At 37.1% G+C, this 19,164-nt stretch overlaps 2 protein-coding genes and 1 long non-coding RNA gene across 3 annotated transcripts; all 3 read left to right on the plus strand.

The window, feature by feature from the left end:
- The first annotated feature begins 5,450 nt into the window (after window positions 1–5,450).
- LOC107553525 (interleukin-8-like) lies at window positions 5,451–7,328 on the plus strand. Its single transcript, XM_016235787.1, has 4 exons — window positions 5,451–5,583; window positions 5,701–5,830; window positions 6,853–6,921; window positions 7,087–7,328. The coding sequence occupies exons 1-4, from the start codon at window positions 5,517–5,519 to the stop codon at window positions 7,115–7,117; spliced, it is 297 nt and encodes a 98-aa protein (XP_016091273.1). The 5' UTR covers window positions 5,451–5,516; the 3' UTR covers window positions 7,118–7,328.
- A 3,401-nt stretch (window positions 7,329–10,729) lies between these two features.
- Window positions 10,730–11,714, plus strand: LOC107553526 (interleukin-8-like). Its single transcript, XM_016235788.1, has 3 exons — window positions 10,730–10,906; window positions 11,071–11,191; window positions 11,313–11,714. Exons 1-3 carry the CDS (start codon window positions 10,843–10,845, stop codon window positions 11,383–11,385), a joined length of 258 nt encoding a protein of 85 aa, XP_016091274.1. The 5' UTR covers window positions 10,730–10,842; the 3' UTR covers window positions 11,386–11,714.
- A 6,777-nt stretch (window positions 11,715–18,491) lies between these two features.
- LOC107553528 (uncharacterized) lies at window positions 18,492–18,996 on the plus strand. The gene is made up of 2 exons (XR_001604968.1): window positions 18,492–18,846; window positions 18,941–18,996. It is a non-coding gene; the product is annotated as an uncharacterized lncRNA (long non-coding RNA).
- Window positions 18,997–19,164: the final 168 nt, after the last annotated feature.

The following is a 19,164-nucleotide window of genomic DNA, read 5'->3' on the forward strand; positions in this document are numbered from 1 at the left end:
CCCGAGTTTAGCCCAGTGAGGGCTCCTGTCCCCGAGTTTAGCCCAGTGAAGGCTCCAGTCCCCGTGTTTAGCCCAGAGAAGGCTCCAGTTCTCATGTTGAGCCCAAGGAGGGCTCCAGTCCCCAAGTCAAGCCCAGGGAGGGCCACTGTTCCAGAGTTAGGCCTACGGAGGGCCTCTAAAGACGATATTCTCCCCAAGGATTTTTTTTGGGGGGTAGTATGGGTCCATCCGTAGTGGCCGTCCTAAGTTCCCAGCTGTAGTGGCCGGGCCGAGTGGCGAGGCCAAGGCCACGGAGGCTGTCCAGCCATGGCCTCCTGAACTGTCTGATCCACCGCGGCCTCCCGAATCCACGCCTTTGCGTCGGTCGCTGGCCCCATCTGCTCCGACTAGGACCTCCGGATCCTCCCCGTCGCCCTGGCTCATCGGCTCTCCACCTCGGGCTCCTCCACTACCTTCTCCGCCGCCGTTGGTCAGCCCCCTAGAGTCGGCGGCCATTCCTCCTCCATGGCTCCTCCCTCCATCGGCTCCACTGTGGGCCGCCGTTATGGCTGTGGCCTGGGTCCTGCTTGGCTCCTCCTGCTCCAAATTCCTCCTGTTTCCTCCCTGGCTTCTCCCTCCATCGTCACCTCCCTGGACTCTGTCTACCGGCCCCCTCCCAGGTGTCCGTCCTCCTCCTGAGCCTCCTCCCAAGTTCCCACTCTTGCCCCCCCTCTGTTGTTCTTCAGCGCGAGGCCTTCCGGGAGGGGGCGTAATGTCAGGATTCTGGACTGTCCATCGTGTTTTACCTCTGTCTTAGTTCCCGTTTTCCTTTTTTGGTCATGTTTTCTGTTCTTGTTTAGTGATTGATTCCGCTCACCTGTGTTTGTAATTATCCTGTGTTTGTAAGTTCCTGTCTGTTCCTTAGTTCTTCGTCGAGTCTACTTGTTGAATGTCTTCCCTGTGCTCTGTGTCTTCCCGTTGGATTATTAAAGACTCTCATTTTGGGAAATCTCCTCGTTTCCTCGCTCCCTTGCTCCAGCGTATTGTGACAGAACAACTGAATGGGTTGAGGTGTTCAAGGAAGTAGTTCAAACCAATATGATAAATCTGTCATGTTGACTCATCTCATGCTGTTCACGTCTGTAAGTAAAGCTCCGTAAAAAAATTCATAAAAATAGTGATTTGTGTGCACTATTCCAATTCTTTAAATATCTTTATTCTTTATATGATTTTTTGTTTTGTGTGACAAACAGGCCCAAAGTTATCATAGCGTAATAGACCTTAGATGCCATTTAGAATTTTACGCGGACGGATGAAACTAAGGCTGAGAAGGATATAGTTCATAGTTGTTTATGGAGTTTTGTCTACTCAAATCTTTTCTTTACAAAAATACATTTTGTCAGCTGAACAATCAGTATGTTACAACAGCACAATCCACTGAAGGCACTGTACATCTAACATTCACAGCTTTGTTTTATTAGTGTCAAAAATTAAATATGGCGCTATCCCGACCAGCATTGGGGGGTAATGCATTACAAGTACTAGTGCAAGTTTTGTAGTCAGAATACTTTTTTCAAGTAGCTAGTAAAGCAATGCCTTGCTTTTAAATTTACAGGGAAACATCTGAGATATGCAAGTTACTTTGTTTTCCCATTGATTGACTGACAGCTCTCCTGTCCCCTCATGTTGAAAGAAATCAGGACTAAGTGCAGAGGCAGAGGCACTTCCTTCAGACTGAGGTTTATTCATTTCACTCTTGGAGTCAGGGCCTTTACAGTTGCCAAAAATATAACGTTTGGGGTTTTAGCTATTAAAAACAAATAAGCAAGCCCAGCCTAGGTGACAAAACCCTTTAATGCAAAAGTAACGTGATGCATTACTTTCCATAAAAAGTAACTAGTAATGCAATTAGTTACTTTTTTATGGAGTAATGCAATATTGTGATGAATTAGGGCTACTTTAAGGGGGTCATATGATGCGATTTCAAGTTTTCCTTTCTCTTTGTTCGCCAATACTGATCCTGACTTTTATCCATATTTTATCCCAAAACTTTTATCCATCTGAACTTGTGCACACACGATTTCAGAACTTTAATTTTCTTTTTTATTCCTCACACAAAGCTATGTGGAAATAGAGTACTGACTTAGCTTGACTGATGTGCTGGATTAGAGTTGTGTTAGGAAATGCGCATACGGGTTGCACACATGGGTGAGTTAACTTGACCAAGCATTCATTTGTGAGTGAATTATTGATTAATGTGGGTAAGGAAACAATGTTACTGCTGTGTTAAAATGAGTCATGAGGCAGAGTGTAATTATAGCGACGTAATAAAACAAAGTTGTATCTCATATTTCATCCGCATTCACATGCCCTGATACCTGATACGTCATCAAGCCCTTCCCGCTCTTTAAGTCTGGAGCTCTTCCAGCAAAGCAGAGCAAGTGAAAACACACTGGAGGTGAGAAGGATTCATCTTATCAGTATACAAAAATGTTTCAGTGGAAAGATGATGAAACCATTGTTTACACATTTAACTCCACTGCAATTATTAACTGATTAGATGCAGTGTGTGTGTGGTCTCCCCAAGGCTTGATTTTATATAAATATTTTCATTTCGTTGCAGAATGAAAATGAATCTTTTAGGCAATATTGTTTTTATGTAGGCTACAGTATGTATAGAAAATGGAACATATTTATATTTCATTACTAGTAATTATTTTCTTCTCCCTCCTAGTATTATGCGATCGTTTACAAAACAGGTCCTTGTGTTGTCACTGATGTGAATATATATATATATATATATATTTTTTTTTTTCCATTTTATTTCATTCTATCATTTAAAGAAAATAAGAGCTTACTAACTAATGATACGTGAATTTCTATAGACAAAATCATTTTGGGGGAATGGGGACAGTGTGTATGTTTCCAAACACTTTTGACTCATCAGTCTCATGGATGCTGTTTTCCGCCCGTGTCTTTTGGATAGTTGAGTCATGAACAGTGACCTTTACTGATGCAAAAGATGGCTATGGTTCCTTCTATCCTGACGTTTGTTGTTTCCTGAGTCATTGCTGTACTCTTGGAGGAATTTTGTAAGGTTGGCTACCTCTGGGAAAGTTCACTACTGTGTTGAATTTGGACATTATGTCTCTGACTCTGGTTTTTTTTTTTTTTTTCCATTTTATTTCATTCTATCATTTAAAGAAAATAAGAGCTTACTAACTAATGATACGTGAATTTCTATAGACAAAATCATTTTGGGGGAATGGGGACAGTGTGTATGTTTCCAAACACTTTTGACTCATCAGTCTCATGGATGCTGTTTTCCGCCCGTGTCTTTTGGATAGTTGAGTCATGAACAGTGACCTTTACTGATGCAAAAGATGGCTATGGTTCCTTCTATCCTGACGTTTGTTGTTTCCTGAGTCATTGCTGTACTCTTGGAGGAATTTTGTAAGGTTGGCTACCTCTGGGAAAGTTCACTACTGTGTTGAATTTGGACATTATGTCTCTGACTCTGGTTCTTTGGAGACCAAAAGCATTTGATTTTGGAACCCAGACTGATCCTCATCCTTTCTGGAATTTCTTTCAGCTTCGGCATTGTGTGTTACTTGGGAAAGACCTTTTAACCAACTTGAACCCCATTAGATTTGGGAATTAGTAACTGTTATTTCATTAGATAACATTTTTGCTTCGATAAAAAACATCATTTAAAAACTGTTTCATGTTTACCTATAGGTTGCCTTTCTTGACACTTTCATTTCTGAAACAATTTTTCACAGCACTATATAGAGAGTGAAAGAAAGAGAGGCATCTAAGCCACAATTCAGTACAATGCAAGTGAATTAACAAATATAATTTACATACATTATTGTATATTTGTAAACAACTTAAATGACTGGAGTTTGCACTTTTATTATTTTGAAGGGTGAAATCATGGATTTTTCTCGGTTGACTTTAAAAACTTTTGGAAATACTTTTGTGGTGTTGTCAACTGTGTTATCTGATGGCAGTATTAAAATAATACAAAGGAAAACGGAGCTGTTTGGCAGCACAAACGCTTTGTTTTGAACTGAACCAGTCTTCAAAATTCAGAGGAGCTTGACTAAGTGCTTGAGAATGTCATCAGTTGTCTTTGGTAACAGATTTCTTATATCTAATATATGCTGAACGGCACAACAAAGTTAAGGACATTTCCCTTTGACATTTTCTTTTTTGAACTACTTCTACTATTTCAATGAGTCATCAGAGATTTCACTACTTCTGTGTTGCTGCAATGGTTCTCTTAAAAGGAACTGCGAGACGACACACGCAATAAAACTAACGCTTAACTGAAGTTTTCTGAACTGCTGCAACAAACCAATCACCTGACAATGTAATTTCAATATACTAAACACATTTTCTTTCTGGGTTAAGTTGAAAGCATGTATATTTGGGTTCCTAGTATACTCGGCGCCGGGGCCTTTCTTCATCATTTTAGAACAGAATGAAATAGCATTAATCAGAATTATATATATTTTATGTTTTACTGTTCAAGTTTTATACATTTGCAAATGCATAATTGTGAATGTATCCCTCAGGAACATGTAATTCTGCTTGAGCTGTAGTAATATTTCTATTAACCCTATAAATCCTGACATATGCAATAACAATTTTTTAATAGAACAGCTCACCTTTATTTATATAGCGCTTTATACAACACAGATTGTGTCAATGCAGCTTTACAGTGTTAAACAGGAAAAACGTCTGCTGATAATGCAAGGGAACATAAAAAAATTCAGTTTTATCCAGAGGCCCAAAAACAGCAACAAAAAAAAAAATTCTGATGGCTTGTAATCTAAATCAGTGAGATCTTTCTAACAGTATAGCAGATACTTACATAAAATGATATAAATATCAGATGTCACACTATATCTCTCATTAATATGTCTTAGTAAGATATTTAAATGCTTAGTTTTTTTTTATCAAATCTCTGTAGTTTCAACACATAATGCAATTGTGCAATTTATGATGGATCATAAAAAATGTATGTTAAAATTATTTAAATGTATGATAAATAATTAAACCTAAGTTGTTCAGTAAGTGTTCAACCTGAAATATTATTAACAATATAAAAGTTATATAGAAGGAATGTAGTAACTTGTGCAACATGTTTGATTGTGCTGATAATTTAGAAGCTTGTGCATATGTCTGATACAATAAGCTTTATTAGGTAAAGACAATCCTTTATAGCTTCAAAATCCTTAAAGTTTTTTGATCTCAGTTGACATATGGCAGCACTACTTGTACTGTTTATAAATTCCTTTATCAAGTGAAACTTCAATAGAAAATAGCCATTTAAAGAGAGAGAGAGAGAGTTCCTTGGAAGAGAAGAATAGTAAGTAATTGCGCAATAAACTCTTGCATGTCGTGTGGGAGTGTCAGTCTTTAAAAGCGAGAGTGCAGGCCGCTGTTAGACGCACAACCGAGTGACTATACAGCAGACAGTCTCTTGATACCTTCACTGGCATTGCTCTGCACAATACTGACTCAGAATAATGAAGTTCAGCGCATCTGCCTTCATGCTTCTGATCTGCACAGCTGCACTGCTGTCCACAACAGAGGGTAAGCAGACTAACTTTCATTCATCATGCTTTCTGATTTTTGATTTGATTGATTTATTTATTCTTTTGATGAATCTTTCGAGCTAATCTCACAGCAACTCTCTCTGTGTTACCGCAGGTAGACCTAAACCCATTAATCTACGCTGTGAGTGCATTAAAACATATGCAGAGCCAGCAATCCCTACTGAAAAAATACAGTCATTGAGGGTGATTCCTGCTGGACCACAATGCAAAAATGAGGAGATCATGTGAGTGTGAAACTTACCAAAGCAGCTCTTCAAATACAGACACATAATGTGCACTACCAATCAAAACCTTCTTTATTATTGCTTCTTCAAAAAAGTTAGAAATCCCTAAAACGAAATATGTGTAACTATTAAAAATCACAGACACAAGTATTGAAACTTGTCTCATGGTGCATCCTGGTATACTTTTAAACATCATTTCAGGAGTTCACTTGTGTGGTGATGCTTTTCTTTCACCAAATTCAATGAATTTTTCAGATCTTTAAGATCATGAGAGTGTGCAAACATTTGATGCTTCATGGAGGGTTCACCTAAGGAATGAAATTATATATTTTTTTTTTATCTCCAACATTGGAGATGTTTAGCAGAATGCCAGAGTTGTTCCTTTAAAAAAAAAAAAGTATAAATAAAATAAAAGTCTTGCTTTGAACATTTTCCTTGGCAGTCGTAATCACCATTGAGTTTTAATGTTTGGAAGAGATAGGCTTAGACGATTCTGCTAAGTAACTTATTTTATGTTCCTCGAAAGAAAGTAAGTCATACAAATTTAGCAACACTTGAGCGCAGGTAGATGATGACTGAATGTCTCTTTTTGGTCGAACGGTTCAGTTCAATGAAGTCAGAATGTGTCTCATGTGTATCATTTTATTTTTTTTTATCTCCAACATTGGAGATGTTTAGCAGAATGCCAGAGTTGTTCCTTTAAAAAAAAAAAAAAAGTATAAATAAAATAAAAGTCTTGCTTTGAACATTTTCCTTGGCAGTCGTAATCACCATTGAGTTTTAATGTTTGGAAGAGATAGGCTTAGACGATTCTGCTAAGTAACTTATTTTATGTTCCTCGAAAGAAAGTAAGTCATACAAATTTAGCAACACTTGAGCGCAGGTAGATGATGACTGAATGTCTCTTTTTGGTCGAACGGTTCAGTTCAATGAAGTCAGAATGTGTCTCATGTGTATCATTTTATGCAATAGTAAAGAGTCATTCTATCGATTTTAAAGAATTACACATTTGTTCCTTACAGTGCCACAATGAAGAAAGGAAAGATGTGTCTCAGTCCTGCAAAAGACTGGGTGATTTCTCTCAAAGAAAAGTAAGTTCTTGCCTATGATAACTCTAATTGTCCTTCTCAAAGTTATTCATTAGCATGATTTTACTTCACTTATATTAATAATAATAATTAATGCTTTTAAATTCGGACAATGAGGCACTTTGGTGCATCCTTCAAACACTAACATGTGTCTCTTCATGTTTGCAGAATCAACAAGAAGGTCAAGAGCCAACAGTGAATGAATATCACCGTTCAAAGAGCGACTGAAGAAACTGGTTCAACTATTGCTACTGTAATATAGATTTTTTTATTTTGTCATCTCAGGGTGAAAAATGAAGTATTGAATGTGAAAATGTGTTTTCACTACTACCTGTTTTATTAAAGATGAACTTTACTGTAACCTTGCCTGACCTTCATTATATGTTATTAAATTATATTTATTTTTATTGTGTCACTGAATTGTAGTTTTATATGCTCAAATAGTTTGGCATTGGTTTTGAATGAAGACTTGTAATAAAAAAAACTGTCATAATGGATATTTTTGTTGGTCTTTATTGTGCTTTTTTGTCCTGTCACAAAACATTCCACCATTAAGTTCACACAAAAATTAATTACATTTTATTTGCATCATGTCTTTCCAAACTTCCCCTGCAGAACCCAAAATAAGACTGTTTGCGTTTGCATGCATTACAATAAACAGGGACTGAAGTTTAAAAAAAAAACATAATAAAGCTGCCATTTAAAACAGACCATAGAACTCATGCACTCTAAAGCATTGTTCAGACTGTCAGTCCAAATCTGATTCACATTAAGACTTCAGATTTCAGCACAACGATGTGTACCAACCAAGTTGAAGGGGGCATGTTTAGGCTTTTATTAAAAAATTTCAGAGCATTTTATTATGAACTATAGCCTATTGGCAAGTAATAGATTGTGAAATTCTGTAAAATTTTAATCATGTTCAAATTCGTGTATCAGTAGGCTTTAGGGCCCAAAAAGTATACGCCTATTTAATTGACTTGACCCAAATGTTCACAAATCTGGTGATGCATTAGTTTTTGAACAGCACTCTTTTTAAATATACAAATAACAATTTTGTTTGAGTGTGACTCTGATTTATAATAAAGAATAAAATCCCGCAGGACTCGTCAAAGCTGTGGAGCTTGCAGCCAGTCAAAGTGCAGCTGATGGTTTACAGCCAGCTCACAGTTTATCTCAGAGAGTCTGTGATTGTTCTGGTCTGCGCTGTCTGTGTGTGTGTGTGTGTGTGTGTGTGTGTGTGTGTGTGTGTGTGTGTGTGTGTGTGTGTGTGTGTGTCTGTGTGTCTGTGAAGGGCACGAAGCTGCCGCACGAAGCTCTCACCATACAGGATTTTAGAAAGAATGCAAAGTACTAGCGTGCGAACTTAACACAGTTTGGATGTTAGAAAGTGTACAAATACGTCACGTGCACACTTACCATAACATGGATTTTAAAATACCATTCTAAGGGGCCCTCGTGGCACTCTGAAAGAGCAGCCCATCGATGGAAATGGTGCATCCCAAAACACTATGTTTGAGAAACCTCTAAGGCGAGGGGAGCACTGCCTGAGACAGCATTACACAAGAAGGTTCTCGCAAATGCCACCTATACTTCCCGCTTGATGCCTCAGCAAGAGGGGATATCCTGATGACCAGGAAGCCCCTCAGGGCGACCTAGATACGGTGTACCAGACAGGGCAGCCTGAAAGCATAAGCCCAGCCCGGACGTCCAGGAAATTTTGCAGTGCCGTGCCGGAGGCCTGATGATCAAGAAGGCTCCCGCAAAAGCCTGTGACCTGGCCACATGATCCAGGAAGCATGAAGCCGAAAACAGGCTATCATACCGGCTGGACACCATATCAATGAGTGAAGTAAACACTGCAAGTCGAGCACCCGGTTTCTGAATCCAACAGAGGGGGGTGCTCACAGAGGACCTACCATAGCAAAAGAACAGAAACACACAGGTCCCGGAAAACACTGAAAAGAAAGCTAGCAGATGGATTATGCACACAACCACCAGCGCATTAAATATATATATTATATATACTGTATATATATTAGAAATGGATCGTACTCACCCACCATGGTTCCTGCACAGGAGCCCCGTTCAAGAAGCGACCCGAGGAAGCCTCTAGTTCGGACCATCAGTAAGGTGGTCACTATGAAGCCATAGAACCAACCAAACAGGGAGTCTTAAGAGCGGATGTCTCACCATAGAGAGATAGCTAGCCAGCGTCTCTTCTACGGGGGGCATCTTCTCATAGCCGTTTCCGCGCATCGCCTCGATGTTGGCATAACTCGTATACTGGAATCGATGGATGCGTGAGGAAAATGGCCTCTTCCATTCCTTCTCGAACTGTGTGGAGATCAGGAAGAAAGGAAGGCTCACCTGAGCTGGAGGGTTACGACCAGAAAGATAACGTTCATCGAGACGACCTTGCAATGTCACTTTCTTTGCCCGCTTCCATGGCAAGTCAAGCCACGCCATGGCGCGATTCATAACTTCCAAAACTCATCATACACAGGGCAGGAGGATTGGGAAGGCTCAGCCTCAGCTTCTTTGCCCTCCTCAGACGTCTCCTGCTCTTCCTGGGTTGAACTCAGCAGAGCACTGGCCCCTGGATCAGACAATGTTAAATGAAAAAACATTAAGCTTCAGCGGCTCACTCTCGTCCACAGCCGAGGAGCGCAAGGGGGAAAGCCCCTCTTTAAACTCATCGGCCAGATCCACCTGCGATCCCCACGAGCTCATTCTCCTCCGTGCCTCAGCAGCGGCGGGGCTTGAACCGCGGGGGGCCGGTGGGTGCCCCTCCTTCTCTCCACGAGCTCATTCTCCTCCGTGCCTCAGCAGCGGCAGGACCCGAATCGCGGGAAGCAGATGGCTGCCCGTCTTTCCTCGAAAATAGGGACAAACGAGAGCGGAGCTTTTTCATTGGAAAACGCTCGCAGTGAACGCAGATTGCCCCCTCGAGGACATTGCGTGCGTACTCCTCGCCCAAACAAAAAACGCAGAGATCGCGTGTGTCATCAGATGTCAAATAACGATGATATGGATGCACATATCCTCTAAACACCGTGCTAGTGCTCGCCATAATGAAGGAATAAAGATCGAGCTCTTACCACGGAAATGCACGCTTCAAACAAAACGGTCAGGGAAGACGACGAAGAGGATGATGTGTTCTCCCGGTGCTTATTTATACTATAGTCGCACTGGTAGTGACGTCATGGCTGTCGCCGGCCAACATGTTGTTGGTGTTTTTTCAATGTATGCTTCAGACACGGGTCACGACGAGGCATTCCCCATAGCAACCCCTAGAGGACGCAGTTCGAAGTTCCCTAGAAAGGGAACTGCTGTTATTATATATGTTATTGTACTATATTTCAATTGATTATAACATTGCATATTATAATGTAATCTTTTTTACATTTACAAATTTAAACTAGCAGTTGTGTAAATCAGCGCAGTTCTGCTGATCAGCCCATCAGTTAGAATGAGATTCTCGAGTCTGTTTTCATTTGGCAGTGCGCTGTAAACACCACAGGGTATATATATTTTATTTTAGTTTTTACATACAAAACTTTGTAGTTACAGTGCTTTTCTAGCTTTTGAGTTAAAATTTTTTTGACATGTTATTGGCTTTTGATCAACCCGTTCTGCTTACCTCAGATCATTTCTGGTTGAAAATACTTTTTGCAAAAACATGCTTTATTCTAAAGCTCCGGGGTTCATTCACTGGAATATGGGTTTACTGAAAGAGGACCTGTTGCACAATTGGTTTTGATAAGTGTGATGTCAGCAGTGGAGTTCTTTAAAAGAGAAAGTCCTGCCAAATTACGCACAAACACTATCAACAGACGGACAAGCCAGTTTCTTTAAGAAACATCTGCGGTCTTACTGTTTATATACTTATGCATTGATCACTTGGTTGGAAATTTCCCAACAATGAAATTCACCGCAGCAGCCTTTGTTTTTCTGACATGCATGACACTGCTGTTCACAACAGAAGGTAAGCAGAGTCATTTGACAATATCCGTTGCTTGTGATAATATTTTATTATGTCTTTATTGTTTATTAAAAGTTTTAAAATGTTAGTACGTGTTGAATAAATATTGTAAGAGCTTACAAAGATACTAATGCTCTTCTTTCTATCTTGTTATATTGTCACCTCAGCCAGACTACAGCTACGCTGCCCGTGTATTAAAATGTATTCGGGAAAACCAATTAACCCTAAACTAATACAGAAAGTACAAATGATTCCTGCCGGAGCACAGTGCAAAAACGTGGCGATCATGTGAGTGCGACAAAGCAAAGATCAATGCAATGCACAAGTCTGAATGCATGGTGGAGTCAAATTACAAATGTGACTTTGATGACCAGAAAGTGCCCAACACACTTTTCTTTGTCTTCCACAGTGCCACTCTGAAAAATGGGCAGACGTGCCTCAATCCCAGAGATGAATGGGTGAAAAAGATCATCAAAGGATAATTTCCCATCTGTGTTTGCATGCAGAAGTTTATGGTTTTTCTTACTGTATGTTGTAGCACAAATTTTCTTCTGCATATTTCTGCAGACCTGTGAAATGCATTGGTTAAATGCAAATATAATTGTATAATCCTCACTGCAAAACTTTTTGGATGCAGGTGACTTGCTCATTAGAGAAACATGTTCTGATGAAGCAAATAAAAAATTTGCATGGCAGAAAATGTCTTGTCATTTAGGCTGAAAGCAACATTTCTGACTAACACTTTGCATGAATATGGAACATTTTGTAATGTAGAAAATATATATATATAAAATAAAGTTTTTTTGTTGTTGTTTTTCGACAATCTTCTGTTGTTGTTTGTTTTTTTGTCCACTTCACTAAATACGACCTGTTTTATATATTATTATATTCAAAATACTTTAAATTATGTTATTTTAGATTTAGATTTTATAATAAATCTCAGAAAATTGCATTAAAAATTAATAAAATATGGGTTCAGTGACATGAGTAAATGATCACACTGTTTATTCTGTGGTAAACTATTGCTTAAATGTGTTTAAAAAAAAGTTTGTGAGATTATTTGCTGTCTGGGAAAATGGTGATTTCATAACACATAATAAATGATACAAGATGCTTTTTTACTTCCACTGATCTTCTCTCTGAAGCGCTTAATGTAGCTCTGCACCAGTAGGTTTCACATCAAATGCTTATCTCCTGCATGGAAGTCATAGCAGTTACCTGTGTTGTAACTTGTCATGAGGTTTTTTTTTTTATTAACTCGTTTGTCTTCATGCATTATGCCTCTAAACTGATGCTGAGCTCTTCCTTCGTATATATTTTGGCAGATGTATCATTCCTGATAGCATAATTCACTCAACATGTGTGCTTCTCTGATGTGCTGTAGTAAGACTTCTACTCTGTTCAGTCTCACAGTGCGCAGCAGAATTAATTATTAGACCATTTTAGGAATTTTTCTTAAGAACTAATTGCAACACATATAGCACAATTTCTTAACTGTTGGGTAGTGACCAAAAATGGATGAAATAATTAAATGCAACTACTGTTCAATTAAGTATACAGTTAGGACAGCAAAATAAAGTGGGATATATATTATTATAGAATAAGTTTATAAAAGGGAGAAAAAACACTTCATTTTGTTATTGGTATTCAGTCAACAGTATTTTGTTGCAAATTCTTCTGTCTCTTCTATAAACTATTGTGCATTGAAAAATTATGGTGACACTTAGTACAAAGAAACAGCAAATAACACATTAAATACTTAAAGCAGTCTGTGGAAGAACAATAAACTCACTGTGACATTCGATATTGACCCTCCTCTTGTTCAGATCAGATGAGATTCTTGTGAAACTTGTTCTGTGTATTTCCCAGTTCTTTAACCTTTTATGTTAATACAAATATTTGCACATGTTAAGACATTTGCTGTAATACTGTAAAAGCATCTGAATGTGAAAGGCTCTTTCTTACTTTTTTTTTTGTTCAGTATCAGTATATGACAGACAGACAGACAGACAGACAGACAGACAGATAGACAGACAGACAGACAGACAGACAGACAGACAGATAGATAGATAGACAGACAGACAGACAGACAGACAGATAGATAGATAGATAGATAGATAGATAGATAGATAGATTTTTTTATATGCCATATATCAATATGATTACATGATAGATAGACAGACAGACAGACAGACATAACAATAGATAGATAGATAGATAGATAGATAGATAGATAGATAGATAGATAGATAGATAGATAGATAGATAGACAGACAGACAGACAGACAGACAGACATAACAATAGATAGATAGATAGATAGATAGATAGATAGATAGATAGATAGATAGATAGATAGATAGACAGACAGACAGACAGACAGACAGACAGACAGACAGACAGAACAATAGATAGATAGATAGATAGATAGATAGATAGATAGATGATAGATAGATAGACTTAATCAGTATCAGTGTATGATTAGTTTTTGTTGCTTGTTTGTAAGTGTCATTGAATAAAAGAGTCTGCTAAAAGCTTAAATGTAATGTAGGCTAGATGCTTATAAATATGAATTATACAAAGAGCAAGTGTTAATATAAATATTAGGTTATAACCAGATGGTAAATTGATTAACATTTATGACATGATTTATGTTAACATGTATTAACATTATTATTTATATCCATATTAATTCATTAATAATATGAATATATAATTTTACATTTTACATTTTATAATGGACAATTCATTGATTGATCTTCCATTTAATGTTTGGGCTATACAATTTTTCCTCCTGTGGTAAGCAGTCAAATGCAAATCATGAACTTGACGTATAATTGTTTGGTAAAAACAGTCTGGGACTCCAGGGGTATTTTGAACGTGGTAACCTGGCTGAACATGAGATGCATCCAGATGACCCACGGCTGATGAACATGTGAACAGATCCAAACCACATATTTACACATGAGCCTTCACACGCACACGAATAGACATAAACACACACACAACGATAGGGGAAGTGAAATAAAATCAGTACTTTGTGGATCACGAGGCCCTTGAAATCATAATATATAAGACCATGCAGCAGCCCAAATAGCAGCATATTATCTTCAGAGTTTCTACACAGAAATCAACTGCAGAAGCTTCTCCATCATGAACGCCTTCCTGATGTTAACCGTAATTGGAGCCAGCATCGTTCTGTCCGATGGTAAGCTTCATCTTCAGTATTTGTTTATCATCCCTGCTGAAAACAAAACAATAGAAACCATCACAGAATTTGTAATGGTTTTAATGGTTATAATGGGAATTGTACTGGTTTTAATGGTAACTGTAATGGTGTCTGTGGGTCTCTACTGGTAATTGGTCGCCTTCCATTGGTGGCTTGTTAAAACCACTAAATCCTAATGGAATATGTCCCAACACACACTACAGAAAACCTTTATTTTAATGGTTAAAAACTGATGGTTTGGAATGTTTGTAATGGTATTTGCAGTGGAAACCATTAGATGGTTTCTAATGTTTTTCTTTTCAGCAGGGGCATTTAAATTAAATCACTAATTAGCTAGTTTGTTGATGGTCTACCAGGTCGAAACCAGATCCACTGGCAATAGAAACCTTGTAAAGTTTCTCCAGCAGGACAAATATTGAATGATATTTCTAAAAAATACTCTCGACTCTATTATTATTTCAACAAAGTGCCTATAAGCGACTGTATGTATTTTCCCCGACGGTTGAGTGGGATTTGCTGTCGTAAATACATGGGATGGCTGTATACATGAATTTGTTGCTGACGTAAAGCAATCCACGCTTTTTGCGTTTCGTACCCGCTCACCCGAGTGGGTAGTGATGGGAGAAACCAAGGTTTTTTAATCAGTTAGATTCCGATAGTTTCACTGTGCTGGTCAAAACATTGTAAATGCAACAAAAACTATTAACTACTATGCTTTCTTTTTTATTATACAAATGTGTCATTAAAGTTGTCGACAAATTTAAAAGCAAATATTGACCCGAGATAAGGTTAAAAAACAGACTTTAAGTACTGGATTCACAAAGAGTGTCCACTAGCGATTGAAACCGCAATGTTTCAAAGCTTCATGAAGCAGTGCTTCTAAAGCGACCGTCACTACAGTGATTTTGAAACTGATATTTCCAGTGTTTGGGGTAATGCATTACAAGTAACGTGAGTTACGTAATCAGATTACTTTTTTTAAGTGACTAGTAAAGTAACGCATTACTTTTTAATTTAGAAGGAAATATCTGAGTTACTTTTTCAAATTAGTAACACTAGTTACTTTGTCTCCCATGTATTGACTGACAGCTCTCGTGTTGGGATGTTGAGAGAAATCAGGAGTAAGTGCAGGGCGTTGTGAGCGCTGCATGAACGTGATGCTTACTGTAGTTCTAGACTAAATATGAACATGTATTTACTCATATTACCTGAAAAAAAACAGATTCAGTGATCCTCAAAATGAATAAAAACAGTCAGATGCAAACTCAGAATATTGTACAAATAATTAAATATGTTAAATAAAACAAATATAATTTATGTATTTAATGCGATTTTATTAACCAATCAAATTAATGCTTCATATTCTTCATGCAATTTGTTTGAGCTGTGCCCTATGGAAGCCCGTTTTCGCCACTGACTAAAAAAATATAAAAGGCAATTGCGAATTTTTATCTCACAATTCTGACTTTTTTTTCACAGATATGAGTTTACATCTTACAATTCTTAATTTTAATTTTTTTACAATTGTGAGTTTACATCTCGCAATTCTTAATTTTTTTTCACAGTCGTGAGTTTGCATCTCAATTCTTAATAAATTTTTTTATTATTATTATTATTAATGTTGAAAGGCATTGTGCTGCGTAATTTTCAGGATGTTTCGATGAATAGGAAGTTCAAAAGAACAGCGTTTATCTGAAATAGAACTCTTTTGTGACATTGAAAAAAATGACTTTACTTTTTACTTTTGAACAATTTAATGCAGCCTTGCTGAGTAAACATTCATTACTTTTTATTGACCCCCAAACGTAACATAAATATAATTCTTTTTTAAATCTTTTCAGTGCTGGTTTATCGAGTGGAGAGAGCATCTGTCTGAACCCCGGGACACCATGGGTTAAAAAACTCATTCTCTTCATCGAGAGAAAGGAGCGAGAGACCAAGAAAGAGTAGAAGACGTTTATGTTGTAACCTTTTGATTTTCACTACTCGAGAGACGCACTAGAAGAGTTTATAGCACTTGTATGCTAGTTTGCCATCTCTGACATCTTTTTGGTTCCCGCAGAATAAGATTTCTGTTTGTTTGTCTTGTATTCTGAGCCTCTCATTTTGATTAATATGTGTTTGTCCTGACAATCATTTCAAGATGAACCAAAATGATGTGTCTGCCACACTACACACCGACTTATACGCTGATTGATTAACTGTTTTAATTTTATACTGATACAATCAAAGTTTTTGGTGTTGCAATTGCCGTTTCACTGAAAAAAAAAGTGTGGAATGTATGGAGGATGTTTTTTTAATAAATCTTTTCTTTAAAAAAAAAATCCATTCGTCCTTTGAGTAAATTATACACTTTCTCAAGAAAATGAGAAAATGTTCCCCAGCAGGTTTTCTTGCATATTACATTTCACAGCTTATGATTTCAGTCCAGATGCGATCACTTCATCACAAGCCTCATTCATTAGAAACTCACATGCCGTCTTTTTTTTTTATTTTATTCATTGCTCATGAGAAAGTAGTGCTCGTCATTTTGACTCACAGAAGCAGGACGCAGCCAATTTTCACTTGTTACCAGTCTGATTGCATTTGTGTGTAAAGATAAAAGATCATTCAACAGATTTGCATGCTTCATCCTTCACAAAACCGCCACCACAGCTTCCCAATCACAAAAACATGTGTCTAAAATTAGATACGCTTTATGTCAGCATTCTGTTTTATGTTTACATTCGTATATATTAGAAGACAGATATTGTTGGCAGGAGCTTCTCGTCTGATGAGACTCATTTTAGGTATGGGGGTTTGTGTCCTCCAAACAATCAAAGACATGAAAACTCCCTTTGTCACATGCAGACACTGGGATTCCTCAATAAAGACACCCTGGACCACAAAACCTGTCATAAGGGTCAATTTTGTGAAATTGAGATGTATACATCATTTGAAAGCTGAATAAATAGCTTTCCATTGATGTATGGTTTGTTAAGATAGGACAATATTTGGTCGAGATACAACTATTTGAAAATCTGGAATCTGAGGGTGCAAAAAAACCTAAATATTGAGAAAATCATCTTTAAAGTTGTCCAAATGAAGTTCTCAGCAATGCATATTTCTAATCATAAATTAAGTTTTGATATATTTACGGTAGGAGATTTACAAAATATCTTCATGGAACATGATCTTTACCTAATATCATAAAATATCATAAAAAGAAAAATCTATAATTTTGACCCATACAATGTATTTTTGTCTCGTCTGGAATTTTTATGAGGGTTTGCACTATAATGCATTGATGCAACTTCATTGTGATTATGAATCACTTACGTTGTAGGCTGTACTCCTGTCTTGTAAATTCCTTTGGATCATAAAAGCGTCTGGTTAACAATGCATGAAAATAATGTGGAACTCATTACAGAAACTATATAGATAACAAAGTACAGGTATAGTAAAATAACATGGAAAATGCTATATATATATAAAACACGTAAGCACATAAAACATCAACACAACAAATCATTTGTTGCTATTTGTCCACAGGTAAAAGTGGACATGCATGATTTAATGACCGGAAAACAACAAATGTCGGCTTTTGGAAACTAAATTTGTTCCAACAGATGCATAATTTGGTAAATACCTGTAAAAGATCAATAAGACATGCATGTTCATTTGCTGTGTAATGATCATTTTAAACATTTTAACAATAATCCACAAGCAGATGTTCAGAAACAAATAAATAGCACAAAAATAAAGGTATATGGGTTATACTATATAAAAGCATATTGAATTTATTGACAATTTATTGTTTTAATCATGCTGTCAAACGATTAATCGCGATTAATCGCATACAAAATAAAAGTTTTTGTTTGCATAATATATGTGTGTTCTGTATATATTTATTATGTATATATAAATACACACACATACATTATATATTTAACATACATAACATACATCTCTATATTTATATTCATATAATTTATATTATAAATAAATATATTTAATATAGAAAATAAAAAATTTCTGAAATATATACATGCATGTGTGTGTATTTATATATACATAATAAATATATACAGAACACACATATATTATGCAAACAAAAACTTTTATTTTGTATGCGATTAATCGCGATTAATCGTTTGACAGCACTAGTTTTAAGTCATTTTTTAAAATGCAGCTGTTTTCTTTAATTTCTTTTTTTTTAGTCTTTTTATGAATGAAAATCATCTAATTCTGTAATTATAAGTATATAAGCTTTATTTGTCTTCTTCTATTATTAATCCAAATTGTACACAATCCCAAAAGTTACAGTAACAGCGACAGCGTGGTAGTTGCGTCATCACAAAGCGCCAGAGTAGCGCGAGCGGAAGCGAGGTGCTGTGCGTGTGTGGTTTGCAAGTTTTATGAAAGGTTTTGGACATTTAGATGTTTATATATCTGAGGTATTTCAGTTATGCCTTGCTTCCTCTTTCAGTTGGGCGGAGGTGCTCTTTAGCAGCGTAGCGTCAAGCTTACTTTCACTTTGTCCTCGTTTCATCCTGCATTTCTATTCGAAACATTTTGATGTGACTGTCGGTGCTGTGTGGGGAATATACATTCATCCCACTTTAGACATTAAACCAAATGGAAGAAGAGAGCTGTTGTGCAGACGATTTATTGGAGTTCCTGCGCATCGATGTGGCGCTCGAGCCCTTGTGTGACAGACAGCAGACCACGTGCTCTGTAAGGCGACACTGAGTCATAATAATAATAATAATAATAATAATACTGAGATAAATACATCTCCTGTGCATCACCCGTTTTAATGCTTCTGCAGAAGAATGTCATGCGCAAGCAGCGCAACTGGGAGAGGAGGCTGGAGGCGAAGAGAAGCAAAAGAAAAGAGGAGAAACAAAGATTTTAAGCCTATTTATGAATGAAAATCATCTAATTCTGTCATTATAAGTATATAAGCTTTATTTGTCTTCTTCCATTATTAATCCAAATTGTACACAATCCCAAAAGTTACAGTAACAGCGACAGCGTGGTAGTTGCGTCATC

Source organism: Sinocyclocheilus grahami, unplaced genomic scaffold (genome assembly GCF_001515645.1).
Source record: "Sinocyclocheilus grahami isolate Dianchi unplaced genomic scaffold, SAMN03320097.WGS_v1.1 scaffold474.1, whole genome shotgun sequence".
NCBI classification, from domain to species: Eukaryota; Metazoa; Chordata; class Actinopteri; order Cypriniformes; family Cyprinidae; genus Sinocyclocheilus; species Sinocyclocheilus grahami.